The 16,984-nt window shown below is 54.9% G+C and overlaps 2 protein-coding genes across 2 annotated transcripts; one reads left to right on the top strand and one right to left on the bottom strand.

The window, feature by feature from the left end:
* Positions 1-2,373: 2,373 nt before the first annotated feature.
* On the bottom strand, positions 2,374-6,072 carry NCLIV_056960 (conserved hypothetical protein; the record flags this gene model as incomplete). The annotated part of the gene is made up of 5 exons (XM_003885251.1): positions 2,374-2,535; positions 3,011-3,134; positions 3,834-4,650; positions 5,282-5,385; positions 5,783-6,072. The coding sequence occupies 5 exons, from the start codon at positions 6,070-6,072 to the stop codon at positions 2,374-2,376; spliced, it is 1,497 nt and encodes a 498-aa protein (XP_003885300.1).
* A 4,829-nt stretch (positions 6,073-10,901) lies between these two features.
* On the top strand, positions 10,902-16,818 carry NCLIV_056950 (hypothetical protein; the record flags this gene model as incomplete). The annotated part of the gene is made up of 8 exons (XM_003885250.1): positions 10,902-11,012; positions 11,761-12,423; positions 12,712-12,847; positions 13,251-13,405; positions 13,831-14,056; positions 14,394-14,530; positions 14,878-15,123; positions 15,469-16,818. The coding sequence occupies 8 exons, from the start codon at positions 10,902-10,904 to the stop codon at positions 16,816-16,818; spliced, it is 3,024 nt and encodes a 1,007-aa protein (XP_003885299.1).
* Positions 16,819-16,984: the final 166 nt, after the last annotated feature.

Below are 16,984 nucleotides of genomic sequence, written 5' to 3'. Positions count from 1 at the left end.
AGAAACATGCTTGCCACAGTGTGTTTGTCTCTTTCTCGGCCTCGATTATGTCTTGATCTTTTTGTCTCTTCCGGAGCGGCCTGTGTCGCCAATTCCTTTTTCTTATGTTCTGCTGAAGCAGGGAATCGAGCCGGAAAGGCAGTTAGATGGGAGATGTTTTCAACGCACCACAGGAGACACAACTTCTTTTTGCAAGGAAGGCCACAGTGTTTTCCTATGTCGTACTTGGCGTGCACAAGAATGGGACAGGAGGAAAAACCTACGAAGTCGGGCCGGGACTCCATGGCTGTGGGACCGTCCGCCCGCAACGTGCCTCATTTGTGGGGTGTCTCCCTCCCACGAGCGTTTGCTTCTCTCCTCTGTCTTCTCTCCTGTGTCGTTACATGCGACAGCCTTGGTCTCTGCTGTTTCTCTGCGCGTTGCCGTGCAGTCTCTCACTGTGTCCTCCTAGGCGTTTGCCGGCCTTGGGGCGGGGGCTGCGGTAACGGTGTTTCCATGCTCTCCAATCCAGTGTGTGTTCCTCTCCCCTCGTGTCTTTACTCGATTTGAGGTACCGGCATTTGTCACCGCAAGCAACTGTCTGAAAGCCCTGGAATGCTACGGGCGAGATGAGCCTAGATACTCCGCAGGCGCGGCACGTTCCATCGGTTTCGTCTCCTCGCGTGAGTGGCAGACACTTGCGAACAGCAAGGCTTGTTCAATACTGTCAATCGGTTGAGAAACAGAGTTCGCGACTCCGGCCAAAGTTGTGTTCCCTCCCAGCGCCCGAACCGGCGAAACGCAGCTACACCACCAGGCGCGTGAAGGAAACAGTAACCCACTGAAAACGATCACAAACAAACGAGCCATTCGGCCACGTCTTCAAACAAAACGCATAAGGTACTCCTGGCTTCCTCTTCTTCCACGAAACTCAATCCCTCCAGTCACCCGGACATAAAACAACTCCGTGCTGTATATCCCCCGCCACACGGCAAGACGGAACAGACACGGAAGAGCGAAAATTGACGCAGAGCAAAAATTACCGCAACACGTATCTCCCATCCTACACATGTTTCTGTACGCCCATGTGCGTCCCTCTTCGCCAGGCTCGACGGCGCTGGGGAGAGAAATGGACCAGAACAGAGGACAGGGAAGAGACGAGCAGTAAGTGGTGGGTGCGCAAACGAGTAGCCTGGTTCTCTAAAACTATGAAGAAGTGAAGGGAAGAAACGAAATGCGTGCACATACCCGCTCCGTATGGACAACTCCTTCCCGTCATACTTCCAAACAGCAAGAGAGGGAGTCATACAGGCAACGGCGCCAGGTGTACCCGGCTCTACGCACCTCTGTATACATACTACATAATATATACACAGAGTGGATTGATTGGGAAACGAGTAAATGTGCAACCTAGTAAGTGTGTCGTGCGTACACGAGACGCCCACATTTGAACGCTTGAAAAAAGAAAACCCGGAAAAAACAATAAAGTCGGGGTGCGTGATTCCACACCTCATGTTACAGCACGGAATGAGACCAGAATAAAGAGACAAGGAGTTCAATCTAATTGAGACATGAAGAGCATTCGTGAATGCGGCGGCGGGAGTATCATGTGGGGAAAAATGACCGGCGAGATGCTCCCCGCCGGAAAAGAGGAGATCGAAGGAGAGAAAGCGAGAGGTGAACAAAAACAGTGCTACAGCTCTAAGTGCCGTTAGCCCCGCTCTCCCTGTTTTGGTGGCTCTATTCTTGCCGCCATCTCTCCCTATATGAAATGACATTCTAAAAGGCAACAAGGACCAGGCGGAGGCGTTTCATATTGCATGTCGGCATCAACGTTTTCCTACCCTTTACCGTTTCTCTACCCCGGACGCGGGGCCCACGTCAAGGATCCCAAAAAACCCGGGAGTTTATATTCCCTCGGAAGATTGAGGAGCGCCCGAGACAGCATCGACTGGTAACTCTGCAATTCATCTACTGCCCCAAGTTGCCTTGCGACTGACGCATACTCGCATGTAAACAGTTTCCCGTACTATTAACCCAAGACGCCTGCAGTTAACACACAAGTTCCGTGGCCATCAGCAAGGCATATTCTACAGATATTGAGAAAGAAGTCGCGTCTAATTAGGTTGAGACCGATAACGACATCGGTTTAGCCTCTACGTGCTCGCGTCTTCCGAAATCCCGGGTCTTTCAGATACCACGTCAGCTCTCTGATCTCATGGTTTACTTTGCCGGCGACCAGAATGCCTCCTCTCCTGACCAGCGACAGGAACGTCTGCGGCAGACAAAAGATCTTGTCTCTTGTCCGTCCCTGCCTCTATGCTGATGAATAAAACAGGTGTATCTGCCTACGTCGGTGTCGTGATTCTGTCTAGGTACTCTGGAGAGATAAGTTCATGATTCTGCGTAGGCACTTGGACTCGCAACAACGAGAATTTGGTTTGAACTCAGGAGCTCCTGCTGGGTCGGTTTCCAGTTCGCCGCGACCGTTCGAAGACCCTCGACCAGCATCATGCCGCCAATCACGAGCGCTGCGATGGCGTCGTAGCTTGTGACCTGCAGAATCGGAGTAACCAGTACAAAACAGATAAAAAGATCTCTCCATTCTATTGCTCGGAACTGCCGTAAGGCATCCACCGCCCGTCCTCTTCCCACTCACATTTGTCTCCGCGGTTGGCGAGTCGACGAACTCGAGTCTTTATCATTGTCCCGCGTCTCACCGGCAAACCCAGGCCTGCTCTCTGTCACCCCCATCGACTGAGTCAAACTTCCCATTCGTGAGAGAGTGCACCCCAGTCCAGCTGCACAGGCAGACTCCCGCGCGCGTACTCACCGGCACGCGAACCCGCGTCCATGGTCGGGCACATGTTAGTCTCAAATAGATGCTCATCCACCGGATAATGCATCTCTATCTCGAAACGTGTGCTGTCTTTCTCCGTCCGTATCTCTGTGGGCGGGCGTGCCTACGCGCCACGTACGGAAATACCCTAAAACAGGTAACTGTTCTGTACACCTGAAATTTCCAACTCACATCATGCGAAGCCGCATTAGCGCCTCCGTGGAGTCCCGGCGTGACCCGACCCAGAGCGATGAAACTGACAATTCCCGCGACGAGAGACAGCGCGACGCCGAAAGCTGAGCACATTGCATCTCGCCTGTGCAACAGAAAAAAAGAGAAATGAACAGAAAACGTGCATGTGCGTCTGAGGCGCTCGGCCGCGTGTGAATGGTGTGAGGAATTTCTGGATAGTAAGTCACAAGCCGCAGAACGGACATCTTAAAGCAAATCAACATGTCTGGACTAGTGCCACAGACGGACAGTCGAGCAGTCCCCGCGAACAACCTGAATTCGCCACAAAAGACACCGCGCCTTCATAATGGAATGCAAAGAGAAACAAACCCGTGATAGAAAACCCGGGAAAACCGCACATACACCGCGACACGGAGCATGTCGCTGCCCCCGCCTAACACACGTCGAATGCATGCATACACTTCTGTTTACCCAGAGGTGCGAGTGTCTCGGAACCCGAAGGAGAGAGACAGGGATCACCAGAAAGTCGCTGTGGAACCAGAGCCGACTGACAGTTTACGAGCTCAGTTCCACTCGTTTCTCGGATACCTCTCAATACAGACACCTAGAAATACATATATGTATACATATAAGATATATAAGACACAAATCTACGGATACACGCGTGCATTGCCGCAGGTGTGCCTTTCTTTCGGAACTCGATGAGGAAAGATACGTGACGGACCAGCAGCTGCATTCGACCTGGGCAACGTCGAGGCGTTTGTTGATCGGTTGCTTCTTTCGTTTTCATTCTATCGTCTCTCCTCAGTCTGTTGTGTCTTACCCAAGAACCTGGCTCCGAAGTCGGGCCGCTAAGTCGAATTTGACGAGCGCGAGAGCTCCGAAAACGAGGGCACTTGGCCAGCAAAGGATGCATGTGAGGAGGGCCGAGCGGTACTCTTTTGTCGTTTCCTGTGAAAGCTCTCCGTTGCTCGGCCCACCTTCGGGCGCCGTCCCCCTCTTGCCGGTACTGACAAGGTCGCAGATGGAGTGAATCGAAACCCAGACGGCGAGAGCAATAAACAGAGCACCCACTGCCATCGACGACTGCCGCTCTCGTGCAGCATGTGACATGCCTCGGTTGAGCGGAGGCAGCGAGGCTGCAAACGGAAGTGCAGTTTGGCTGTTTGGACTCATCTCCAGGCTCGCCGTCGCGGCGAGGGCCGCCTGCGAGGCATATCCCGGCCTGAGCCGCGACGGGGACGGAGGCTCAGTTCGCATTTTCACAGCCAAACTGTTCCACGCGTCCTCTTGCGAAGCGGCGGACTGACCGTCTTGCTTTGCTTGTTGCTCTTTCTCCACCGACAGTTCGGGCTTCACGCACTCATACGGCGACGGGGCGCCGCACAAACGGCCCGGAGACGAAGGCACCGAGGCGGAGGAGCGAGGGGAGGAAGACGCCAAGGGAGTCGAGGGAGACCGCTTGGGAGAAGTCGACGCCGCCAAGGAAGTCACAGAGCCTGCACGCTTCGGTCCCTCGTCATCCTTGAAACCAGGGGAAGCTGTAGAGGCACTCGAATCCTCGCGTTTTAATGAGGCTACAGTCGACCCGCTGGTGCGATACGGGGGAGGTGGATGGAGAAGAGTCGAAGGTCCGTTGGCTGAGCAGGCAGGACGAAAAGCGAGACACAAACAAGAGTGCGTAATCAGACGCTGATGCACCTTTTATGAACACCACAAGAAAACGGGGGGGCTCCCGCAGCGTCTTGAAGTTCCCCCTGGAAGCGAGCGTCGCCTGCGGTCTCCTCCGCTGCACAAAAACTCCTGGTGTGCCCCGCGGTCTCGTCGGTCTCCTATTATGTTTTTTGTATACAGCTCTGCTCTCTTCTCGCGACGAAACCCGCTACCCGCTGTAGAACTGTCATGTATCCCTCCGCGTTCCCTGTCGGGGGGGGGGGGGTACTTCTTCTAAACCTGTGACAGAGTTTTCGCACACGACTACCTGCAGTCTCGCTGTCTACATCTCCATGTCTCTACCAACCGTTCGCTATCTGTTTTTGCACTTGTCCTCTCCAGCCCTCTCTCCACGGCCCTCATTCCCAGATCCCTCTTCTTTCCCTGTGAGAGCCTGGGAAGTTTCCTTCCTCTTTTCCGATCTTCCGTCTCTCGCTTTCACCCCGCCCATCCAGCACTGCGTCCGTTTCTGTTACTCTTCTTCTGAGAGGCCGCGTTTCCGTCCCCCCAACCAGTTCACAAAACGAAAGGGTTTCCGCTTATGTTGCGCCGACTCACTCAGCGCCTCGTCTTCTTGAAAGCGCCAAATAACCGCGACGGACGAGAGCATGTCGATCCACGTTTCGAAGGCCAGGGCAACGAGCGAGAGAATGACGTCTCCCCTGAGAAAGGTGAGAAAGGAAGCACACGCGACGAGGCTTACGCGAGAACTCCTCCCAGGGAAACCCAGAGAGAGCATCTTCAACTAGCGATTGCGAATCGGCATCCGGCGGTAAAAGACGAGAAAGGCACACGTAAAGGGACGGGAGAGTGCAACGAAACAGTGCACAGAGAAGGACAAAGGATCTGCGACGGAAGCAAGAGAGAGGTGAAGAAGAAAATGTATCAAGCGGCCGCACAAGGGAATCGAAAAAGAGTAGACCAGGACCCACGGAACGCAGGCCCAGACAGACGACTACGAGAGCGAGAGAGAAGCAAGAGCGAGGTGAAGAACAGCGAGAAACCAGAGTCCCATCTGTCCCGTGTACGCGAGCGATGAAAGCTGCGTTAGAGACTTACATGACACCGCAGATCATGGCAGCAACGCCAAAGAGGATGCTCATGAAGATGGAAACATACGAGACGATACACGCCCACTTAATAAGCCTCCTTCTTCTTCCCTTTTCACACGCAACCCGCAAGGCCTGCGTGGGGCCCTTTCCAGGCGCGTAGTGTCCCTCGGGCGCACGAGCTTTCGCGCTATCAGACAGTCCCGTCCGAGAGCTCCTGGAAGGGGAAGAAGGCGGAGATGCCGCGCGGTGGGAACCTCGGCCCACCGGTTCCTCGACGCCTACAGATACGGCAAACATTTTCTAGTCCGATGCAGTCGGTGAACATCTATCGGTCGAGAGGGAGGACGCCTCGGTGTCCTTCCAGAACGGCATGCAAAACGCCCTCCTCCCGGGCACAGAGAAAAGAGGGGTCAGCCGGTCCCGGAGAATCCAGAACAGGAAAGGAGTATGCGCGAGAGAACGGGCGAGCAGACACCCGCCGGCACAGGAGAGGACCGTTTCGGAGGAGAGTATTCGGAAAGACACGCTGGGAAAGATTGGAGAAGGCGTGTGACGAATAGCGCAAGTCAGTTTCTTCTGTAATCGCTACTTCTTTTTCCGCAATTGTGGCTAAAGGGACCGCGTGACAGACAACGGCGGAAGAGGGCTGACGGATGGAGGTAACTGAGTCGAAAATCCGATGCAAGACATCCGTTTAGAGAAATTTCCTCTGCTTGCCCGCGGCCGAAATGTACCCCTGGAGTCTTTGGAGTGCCGTGAAAACAGAAAAACGGCGGATTCACACACGCGTTACGAACGAGTCTTTGGCCCGGATTGGCGAACGAGGCACAGCGTTCTGTGCGTTTCCGCTCCTCAGAGGTGGTGAATCTCGACGGATCCTTCAAGACTCTCAGGCATCCCGTTGTCGCGTGAATGCAAAACGACTCTAGACGGCATTCTTCAGTGTAAAAATGTGCGTCTCGTCCCACACAGCGACAACCAGCTGCTCGGGGAGTTTGACGGTAGACGCCAGCACGGCGAACCGACGTGAAAGTTACGCGACGTCTGTGCTCCGAAAGAGTTGCCACGGAATGCCTCCAAACACCATGTCAACAACTTCAACATCCGACTCATTTACGAAAATTCGACAACACCCTTCGGCAGCTTGGCATTCTTCTCGTGCCGAATCCCCGGAGTCCTCACGAAACGCTCTTCGCAAAACAGCGCGTAGAGGCGTTGCACGTCCCCTGGGGGCGGCGATTTCGTATAAAAGGTACGCAAGAAAGGCAGTCTTCTTCCTTCAAAAGGGGGCTGCTAAAGTGACATTGAGATGTACGCTTTCTGGGATAAGGGAGAGTCTGAAACAACGCAAACGTTTCTCAACAGTCGCCGTCGCAACAAACTGTGGTGGCCGCTCGAAGAACCGCCGGCCAACGGGATTGAAAAGAAAGGCATGGACAGAGCTGCCTGGGCATGGAATAAACCCTCGAAACCCGACAGTTAAGACGCTTCTTAACGACAACGTACTGACCAAAACAGTGAATAAAAAGCCGGACGCTGAGTTCCCGTTCGAAAGTATCGGAGTGCAACAGCGGAGACCGACGATCGAAGACGCCACGGAGACTCGGGGCGTCGCAGCATGCGAGGTCAGATGTTCGGAGAGAAGAAGGGAATGTGTTTGCACGACGCAGCTTTAAGAAGCTGCCAAAGACAGAAAACGATCGCAATTCTTTTCACGGATGTCTTCCAATCCGGGTTGCAGATCAGGATTCGCGAATGCGTCTCTAGGCCATCCTTGAGGACTTCCGTGAGCTCCCTTGAGCCGCCAGTGGCCAAGGGTGAAGGGACCGCACGGCCGCGTCCCGTCCGAAAAAAGGAATTTGTCTTTGCTAGAGCCGACTCTAGCCCCGATGCCAAGCAGCAACATCGCCTGTGTGCCGGTCGGCTGTTGCAACGCACAGACATCATCGAGAGCCGCCACGAACTGCCGTGTCAGATTGGGGCCGAGCTGGCCTCGTTTTGGCTTCTTCCTTCATCCCAGAAATGTAGCTGTTCGCAGTATCCCGTGTGTTTACGTCATGTAAGATTGCACCACGTGGTCTGCAACGGTATGGCGTTCTCCGCCTTCTAAACTCCTCTCTGGCCGAGAGGCAATGGAGTGGTGCGATTCTCCTTGCCCAACGCGTCCACAGTCACATCAGCAACGAACAGGGGCCATGTCTAAGGAAAGCTGAGGGTTCTGCGAGAAAAGCAATTCTTTTTGCCTTAACAGAGTGGTTTCTGAACTTGGATCTTTTGTTGGGCGACTCAAATCATCACAGCAAGGTTATCAGCCGGCTACAGTCGGCGGAGTGATCATTGTGCCGATCCGGGGCGTCACCCGCTTCCTTTGTCGGCGTTGTCGTGTCCTAGCACGTGCGGGAAAATGCGTACAAAAAGAAGCAGTGTCTCTTCCGATCACGTAGGAGAGGACTAAGGAAACCTTTTGGATTCATTCATACTCATGGCTTCGATTGGACCAAAAGCCTCATGCTCCCCTGTTCTTGCAAACGCTCAGGGGGAGGGAGGCTCTCAACCAAAGTGAACTAGAATCATACACGTCCAGCGTGTATACAGTCAGCCTTTGGATAAGACTACGCAGAATTTAGTACAGGACAAGTCAGTCATACAAGGTTCCCGGGTTAGAAGATGCCATTTTGCTGGTGGCTGTCCTTGTAAACACCGATGCATACTTTTGGAACTGGGGTGATAGATGCACAGTTTTCATGTGCTCATCTGCATTGTAGAACTTTGCTGCTTTCTCCGGACGCACCCTATTTTCGGTGTATTATTGGGTATTTAGGATAAGCGTGGTTTCGGTAGATTCAGGGTCGCGCAAACCCGGCCGCAATACCTCACCACAACAGAAGCATGAACAAAGTACACCAGTCCGTTCTGCGGCATTCTTCCGAGGTGGAATGATACACGATTCTATGGTCGCACTAGATGGGTAACTGGAAAGATTTTGGAAGGAACGAATGCAATGCCAAGTCGGAAATCAACGTTTATTGACTGCGTCATGCAACGGTCCCGTCGTTGCAAGATGATTCTTGGAAACCGTCTGTTCAATGCCTCCAGCATTCAAGATGGGGACAAGTGCGATTAGCTCCATCACCCGTGTGTGTTGTCGGGTAGACAACAGCACAGCACACCGGTTGTACCGACACCCCCTATACACATTAGGCACTCCGAAGCTGTTGCTTCCCCTGTTTCGGGTGAGGTTAGGCGCTTAACCCTCCGTGCAGTTCCTTTTCTTCAGCGGTTACTCTGGCACAAAACGTTGAAAATCTATATTGCCCACCCCAGTGCTGGGAACATCGGCAGCACTGCTGGAGTTAGCATGTGGACTTGTGCATACGCCAGTCCATAACGGGCACCAGCTGCTGTCCTAATGTGCACGTGTTTTGTGGACTGGGATTCTCTGTTTGTGCAGTTTCACGCCAGAGGCAGGGGATGTCTACAGGAGGCTACTTTGATGCAGACGGCGGGTCGATGTTGATGCTGCCTTCGGTGTCTAAGGAGAGCACGGTGAAGCGAAACGTTTTTGACTGGTAGCAAGGCTCAGCGAAAACACGTGGGTCAGTAGGTGAATTCCTGAGGCACGCAACGATCAAGGAACCTAGTTTTTGTGGCTTCACGCGGTTGCACCGTCTCGCTTCTTCCACTGGGAGGAGTGTGAGACGTTTGACGAAAAAGACAAGAGCTCCCGAAGAGCGTGAAAAAGCGCTTCTCCTTTCTGAAGAGCTCTTCGAGAAACTGTGTAAAAGTCGGTAAAAAAGCGTGAGATACGTCTTGCCCTGGGGGCGTGCAGGCGACCGACTAAGAAGCGGGTCATCGCGGTAAATTAGGGCATGCGCTTCGAGGGTCAGAGTCCCTCCAACGTCACCCGAAAGCCCCCTCTCTCCTCCAGCTGAAACGCACCCTTTTCGACGGAATTTCCCCCGATTTTTTGGCTGCCTTATCATCAGCGTCAAACAATAGAAACGCCCACTTTCACGCCGGTCTTGTGTCTGTCCTTCACTCCTCGCGGTTTGTGAAACTTCGTTGTTTCCAAAATAGTCCCGTGTGTGACGCAAGGACACCCTACACACGCCTCTGTGTCTGGTCGTCCGCGTGTCCTCACTTCGTTTGGAAGAATCCCTTATTCCCCAGCTTCCGCGGGCGTCGCTATCCCTTCTTTGGTTTCTTTCTTCGTCTTCTGTCCTCTCAAACGTGTGGTTCCTTGTGTCCACAGCAAAAAATCTTGTCAAATTTGCCGGCCTTTCCCGCGGTGGCCTACCAATCGCGGCTGCATATCTCGGCAGACCGCGGTCTTGTCTCAGGGAACCGCCAACTCGGTCTCCTCTCTCTCTCTCCTCATCAGGTCTATCTACCCTCGCATCTCCGCTGAGTTCTCCCGTCTTTCTCCCGGCCGTTGCGGGGACGCGTTGCGTCTCCTATCTCTTCTCTGGACTCCAGCCGTCGACACCTCCCAGGGTCTTTTCCAGTCCCACGCGCGCTGGAGCTTGTGTGTCCGCTTACTTTCGTCGTGGACTTTGCAGATGGCGATTCTGTGTCTGATCTCCGCTTACGGAGGAGGCGGCTGAAAGCGACGTCTCATCAAACAGCGCGACTGGCAGATCCGAAAATCCCCTTTAGATCGAGACCAGCGCCGGTCGTTCCGGCCCCTCCGGCCGACACACATTTCGCTCGGGATGCTAACCTTTCTCAAAGGGAAATCAAGAAGCAGCGCCAGCGGGTTTTTGGCGTCTCCCTCCAGAAACTGAGGAGTTAAGGAAACACACTTTGCTTCAGGCCATCCCGCACTGTCCCCGCAGGCTCGGGAGCGGCCAAGCGGGCGGCTGTCTATACACCTGGAAAGGGAGAGCGTCCAGAGAGCCACCTGAGAGTCTGACAAGTAAAGTTCTTGGTCTTGCCCCGTATCCCGTTAACCTTCTGTCTGTTCTCTTCACGCTTCTCTTCCCCCAGTCCTCTCGTCTGTTTCTCCCGTCTACAGAGACGACCGCACAGGGTGCCTGGTTTCCAGTTCACAGTACCGGACCTTGCGGGGGCGAAGGGCGGTCTCGTTGCTTTTCTTCTCTTCTTTTCCCCCGTACTCCCCTGTCACCATGAGTTGCAAGTTAAGAGAATTCATTCGAAATATCCGAGCAGCGAAAACTGCTGCGGACGAGCGTGCCGTCGTCTCCAAAGAGTGCGCGGAGATAAGAACTGCATTCAAAGTAAGGCTCCAGTTTTTTCCCGGAATCTCCTGTTTGTTCAGTGAATCTGCGGTGGCCTTTCTAGTGAACTCCCGCACCTGTACATCTGTGAACAACGTGACAGCCTCAGGAGAGCGGCCGCCGCACGCCCTTACCGCTTTCTTCCCCTATTTCGTGTTTCTCTGCAGCAGGATGTCTATTCCGTGTGCTGTGCCTGTGTTCGGTTGCTTTCCTTCACGCCCATTCTTGCCACAGCTGTTTGTGTCTCCCCGGGCCTTGCGTCATCTGCCAGTATATCAGCGCTTTTCGCGCTGCCTGTTTTTTCCTCGGCACACTTTTTCCCGACATCGAGACGCATTTCTCTTTGCACATGTGCGCAAGATGGTGCCAGCCCTGCAGGTCCGAGACTGATAAGGGAGGGGCGGTCCCGCACATCTGTGGGCTGGTCAAGGGAGCGGCTCGGGAGAGAGAGACGCGGGCGCCTCCTCCAGTTTCTCGTGTTTCATGTATTTCGTACCGTCCCGTGTGCCCGTCGTGCTCGTCTGTGTCGCACGACCACGCCTTGCTGTCTCCTCGCTCTGCCTCCGGTCCCTTCTTTGCCGCTTCTTCCTGGACCCGACTTCGGGAAAGAAACACGATTCTCTCATTTTCTGGCGCTGTCCTCGTCGACGTCGTCTCGTATGCCGCGGTCCTGTCTCGATGTCTCCGGCCCGCCTTTTCTTTTTCCGCGACAAACTGTTCCCCGTCCGTTCTTTGCCTGTCCCTTCAGGAGGGGGACGGTCGCTACCGCCACCGCAATGTCGCGAAGGTTTTGTTTATCTCGATGTTGGGCTACCCCACGCAGTTCGCCCAGCTCGAATGTCTGAAGCTGCTGGCCTCGCCGCGTTTCGCAGAGAAGCGCGTGGGGTATCTGGGCCTCAGTTGCCTGTTGGACGAGCAGTCCGAGGTGCTGATGCTGGCGACAAACAGCATCAAGAACGACTTGCAACATCCCAACCAGTACGTCAATGGCCTGGCGCTGACGGCTCTCGGCAACATCGGAACCGCCGAGATGTGCGGAGCGATCATGACGCAAGTCGAAGATCTCCTGCGCTGTAGCAATCCGTTTATTCGGAAGAAGGCAGCCTTGTGTGGAGTGCGCGTCGTCAAACGCGTAGGCGACTGTGAAGAGAAACTTCTCGCCTGCCTCCCTGCTCTCCTCGCCGACCGAAACCACGGCGTCCTCATCTCTGCTTGCGCCCTCATCACGGCGCTGGCTGAGCGAGATCCTGGCCTTGTTGACGCCATGCGGACCCACATTCCCTGCCTGGTCAAAAGCCTCAAGGCCTGTCTAACCGCCGGATACGCACACGCCGCGGAATACGACATCGCTGGAATCACCGATCCCCTTCTCCAGTGCAGACTCCTCAGGGTCTTGGCTCTCCTGGCAAAGGTAAGTCGGACACGCGTGGGAGGGAGCGGACTGGAGGCTTCCGGTGCCCAAACACGGGGACAACAGGGGAAAGGCTAGAAATGAAAACGACGGATTGGATGGATCTACACTGTATGCGTTTGTAAGTATATACATTAATTGTGTTCATGTGCCTCTAGTACGGGGGGATATGCGTGCGCCGCTGCTGATGTAGGTGTCTTCGCGGGTGCATGCAAATAGTGTGACAGGTGAAAGGCTGATGCGGTCTCCATTGTTGAACGCTTCACGTTCCTCGACCTTTTCCCACAGGGCGACGAAGCCTCGAGCGCCTCCCTCAGCGACGTCCTCGCCCATGTCGCGACAAACACCGAAGGCGCGAAGAACGTCGGCAACAGTGTCCTGTACGAATGCGTTCGAACAATCATGACTATCGAAGACGACCCTGGTGAGAATGGAATTTTGAAAAGCGGATGTAGTCCTCAACACTGTCAGTTTAGTATAAGCAGAGCACCAATCCGGCAGCAAGATAAAAGGCAGTAGGCAGTCTACCATATAAGATGTAAGTCGCTCCCCTTCGTGCGGTTCGGCGGCAGGTGTTTTTCGCGGGCGAGGCGCGAACGGACTGAGATGTGACGGGGAGATAAACGGCTGTCAGAAAAAGGAGAAAATACGCCCGTGAAACTCGAGAGATCCCGCTGTCGGCTGCTTCTTTGAAAGCAGAGATGAGAGGGCTATCTTACAACCTTTCCCTTTTTTCCTCGTTTCCTCTCCGGGGTTCCGCGTGTTCGGAGATGTCACGTGATCCGATTCGCGCTGGGCTGGATTTCTGCCTCTTGGTTCACCGCTAGGTCTTCGCGTGCTCGGAGTCAACATCCTGGGGAGGTTTCTTTCGTCGCGGGAACTGAACGTCAAGTATGTCGCTCTCGGCACGCTTCAACAAGTCGTTCGCGTCGACAGCAAGGCCGTGATGCGCCACCGAGACATTCTTCTTGACTGCCTCAAGGTAGGCTCTCATCTCGTGTTCTGTTTCCAACGTGTGCCTTCCTCCCGCTTCCACGTCTTGCTGTTGCTCGTGTCTTTCGCCTCGTGTGTGTATCCCGTCTTGTTTTTTACTGGTTTCTCTTCGCTTTTAACCTTGTCCCTCTTTACACTTCTCTCTCGTTTGCTCTGTTGTCACACTCCAGTCGCATTCTTCTGTTAGGCGGCTGTCGAAGGCGGGTCCGTTGCCTTGTCTCTCGCTCTGTGGCCCATCCCCGCGTTCCTCGTCTTTCTCTTTCTGCGGTTTCTCGCCACTTCCCTGTGAGCCCCGTGCCTTGACACGATGGTCGGTCCAGCTCTCAGCTCGACTCCTGGACGCTAACTGCATGTGCGTCAACTCTGCGCATCCTGTTTTCCTCCTCTCCGTTTTCCCCACTTTGTCCTCTCCAGGACCAAGATCTGTCGCTCCGACGGCGCGCAGTCGAAGTGATTTTCTGCTTGATCACGGACGACAACGTGCGCGGCCTCGTGAAGGAGCTCTTGAATTTTCTTCTGATGCTCAACGATGCGGAGTTCAAGCAACTCGTAGTCAACAAAATCGCCGTGGCCGCCAGTCGCCACGCCCCGACGACGCGCTGGCAGATCGACACTCTCTTCAAAATCATGACTCTCGGAGGTAGGGCGAAGCGATATCTCGCAAACGGAGGCGGCACGAGGCGGGGCATGTGCTCTGACGTTGTGCTTTCTCGCAGTCTACTGTGAAGGCCTCTTTGTCCATATTCGTCGACTGGGGAGGCTAGTCACGGCGCTTGCAGATAAGCATGCGACAGGACGCGGGAGAAGACAAGCTGATGGCGCTGCGCAGAGAGTCTTCTTTGTCTTGAGGGTTGGGGATCTAATTCCTCTAGCTTCTTTCGACGCGGGTTTTCGCCCTTCCTGTTTCTTCCCTGGGCATCCTCTTGCCGTCGTTTGCTGGATTGAGCAGTACTGTCGTTTCTCTTTTCCTCCCGCAGGCGACGCTGTAGACGACGCGATCACTTTCTCATTTATCGATCTGGTTGTGTCGACGCCGCCTCTCCACAGCTACGTGGTCCACAAATGTTTCTTCTCCTTCCAGCACTCCCTCTCGAACAACGTTGCTCTTTGGCAGGTACGTTTTCCTCGCTCCCTTCAATTAAGTGCCCGTCTCTTGTTTCCGTGTCCTCGCTTGGCTCTCTCGTTGGCCAACATGTTGCGTGCATGTTCAGCAGGCAATCGCAGCACACAGTGAATTCTCGTTTCCGGTGTTTGTCGTCTTGAATTCGACTCCTAGCTGAGTGCCCGTTCGACTGGTTTTCTCAACATAGAGGAGGCGGTTCGCATGCAGTGCTTTCCGTTCTTTTCCCTCTCGCAGAAAGACAGCGGTGTCAGGCGTGCGCGCGAGTCTCCGGTAAGAACAGGCGGTCTTGCAGACCCCCGTGTTTTCTGTTTTTATGGCCGGTCCTGTCTCTCTTGCAGGCGGGTGTGTACTGTATCGGCGAATTCGGCGACCTCCTAGTGAAGCCAGAGAAGGGCCATTTGCTGGGCCCGAATGGAAGCGGAAGTATGACAGAGGAGAGCTTGCTCATTTCCCCTCGCCAAGTCGCCGACCTTCTTCTTTCTGTGGCTGACCAGTTGTCGTCTCTTCCCTCGTCGAAACACGTCGTTCTCACTCAAACGCTTTTGACGGCAGCTGCCAAGCTGGCCGCTCGTCTCCCCTCGGAGGTGAGGAAAGCGATCGGACAGAAGAGACGGAGACGGAGGTGACAGACGGAGAGACAGGAGAAGGGGAAAAATCGTGATTCCGTGCGGGGTGGCCGGCGGCGAGAAGTCGTGGTTCGATTGCGTTGTGCGTTGGCCCACTTTCTCTCTGTTCGTGTTTCCTGGTGTCTTGTCATGTGCTTTTCCCGATCTTCTGTCGCGTTCTCGCTGTCTGCAGTGACTTGCGTTCCACTGGTTCGCGTCTCCGTGTTTTACTCTCGTAGAAAAACAGACAACAGCTGCCTTGGTTTTGTTTCCTTTCCCCGCGTCGTTCACGTGTCTCTCTTCTGGTGGTGTGTCGCCGTGCAGCGCGAGCGCCTGGTGGGTCTTTTGAAGCGGTTCGAGGCAGACAGCAGTGTCGAGCTGCAGCAGAGGAGTTCCGAGTACGTTGGGCTGCTGGAGTCCGAGGAGTGGAAAGAAAACACCAGTATCTTCGATCGAATGCCGGTGTCCGACGCCTCTAAGTTGTCCACCCGACGCAGCATAAGTAGCCTCGGAAGCGGGTCTTCGTCTTCGCTTCTTTCCGGCCGTTCTGGAAGCGCGGAAGGTATCAGCCCCGCTCCTGCTTCGCGGCCTGTAGGCAATGTGTGGTTTGACGCGACTGAGGTTCCTCTCAACGTGGGAAGCCCGGTCGCTGGGTTTGGCGAGCCGATCGAGAGCAGTGAGAAGGACGAGCGTTCGTCTCCGCGTTCGCCTCAGGGAAACGCGTTCGACGAGAAGTCGCCGCAGAGAAACGGAGTCGGCGCAGGGAGCACGAAAACCGATTTGCTGGATCTCGACGACCTTCTGAACATGGGCTACTCTTCAGAATCTCGGGTTTCTCCCCAAACGGCTTCTCCTGCAGCAGCGGGCGCCGGTTCAGGCGCAGGTGACGCCTTGTCGGGGCCGTCGAGTGCTGACAAAAATATCGACATGCTCGCGGATCTTCTTCAGGGAACGTCTGTGTCTTCCCCGAGTGGAGGCGGGGCCCGCGTCGGTCCATCTGGAGCGGCCAGCAGTGCGGGAGACGTGCGAGGAAGCAGTCCCGGGCAAGATGGAAGTCTGGACAGTTTGTTCGGGATTTCCCCGTCCCAGCTCCCTCTTAACGCCGGCGCGCCTGCATCGTCCCTGCACTCCCCGACGTCGGATCCGTTTGACTCGTTCCTGGTCCCCGAAACGAGGGGAGGCCCGAGCAACATTGTAGTGACGCCTGGCCCAGGTGTTCTCGGGAGCTCGGGAAGTGGAAACGGGGCGTCTCCCCCGATGAATGTCTTGAACGAGGATGATTTGTGCGTTGATTTCATCTGCTCCCGCCAGGGGCCGGGCGGAAGCAGTGCGGCGGCAGTCCCTGAACTTCTTGAGAAGCCGAGGAGTTCAGAAGGCGCCAGCATTCGAGCAGAATTTCGCAATCGGGGACAGGCGCAGATCACGAATCTTCTCTTCGAGGCTGCGGTTCCAAAATATCTGAAGCTGACGATTCAACCTGCAACGGGGACGTGCGTGCCTCCCAATGGGGCCGGAGTAGTCACGCAGGGCATGCACGTCTGCTTTGGTGACGGTGCGGCCGCCCTTGGCGCAAAGCCACTGCTCATGAAATGCCGAATCTCGTTCAACAAAGATGGAGTTGTATTGCAAAAGTTCGTCAACGTCGGGGATTTCCCGTCCGGACTCCTTTCGTGATGCCTTTTCTGGAGATCGCGGTTGCCTTCCACAGTGACGTACGTGCTCAGATTGCCGACAGATAGAGAGAGCAGAAGCATGGACGCTGTCGGAAGTGTGGAGACTCAACACACGAAGCGCGCAAGCAGGCATCTTGTTCCTTTTCAACTTTCACATCGTAAGAAGA

This window comes from Neospora caninum, chromosome XI (genome assembly GCF_000208865.1).
Source record: "Neospora caninum Liverpool complete genome, chromosome XI".
NCBI lineage: Eukaryota > Apicomplexa > Conoidasida > Eucoccidiorida > Sarcocystidae > Neospora > Neospora caninum.
This window is presented reverse-complemented; position numbering and strand designations above follow the sequence as displayed.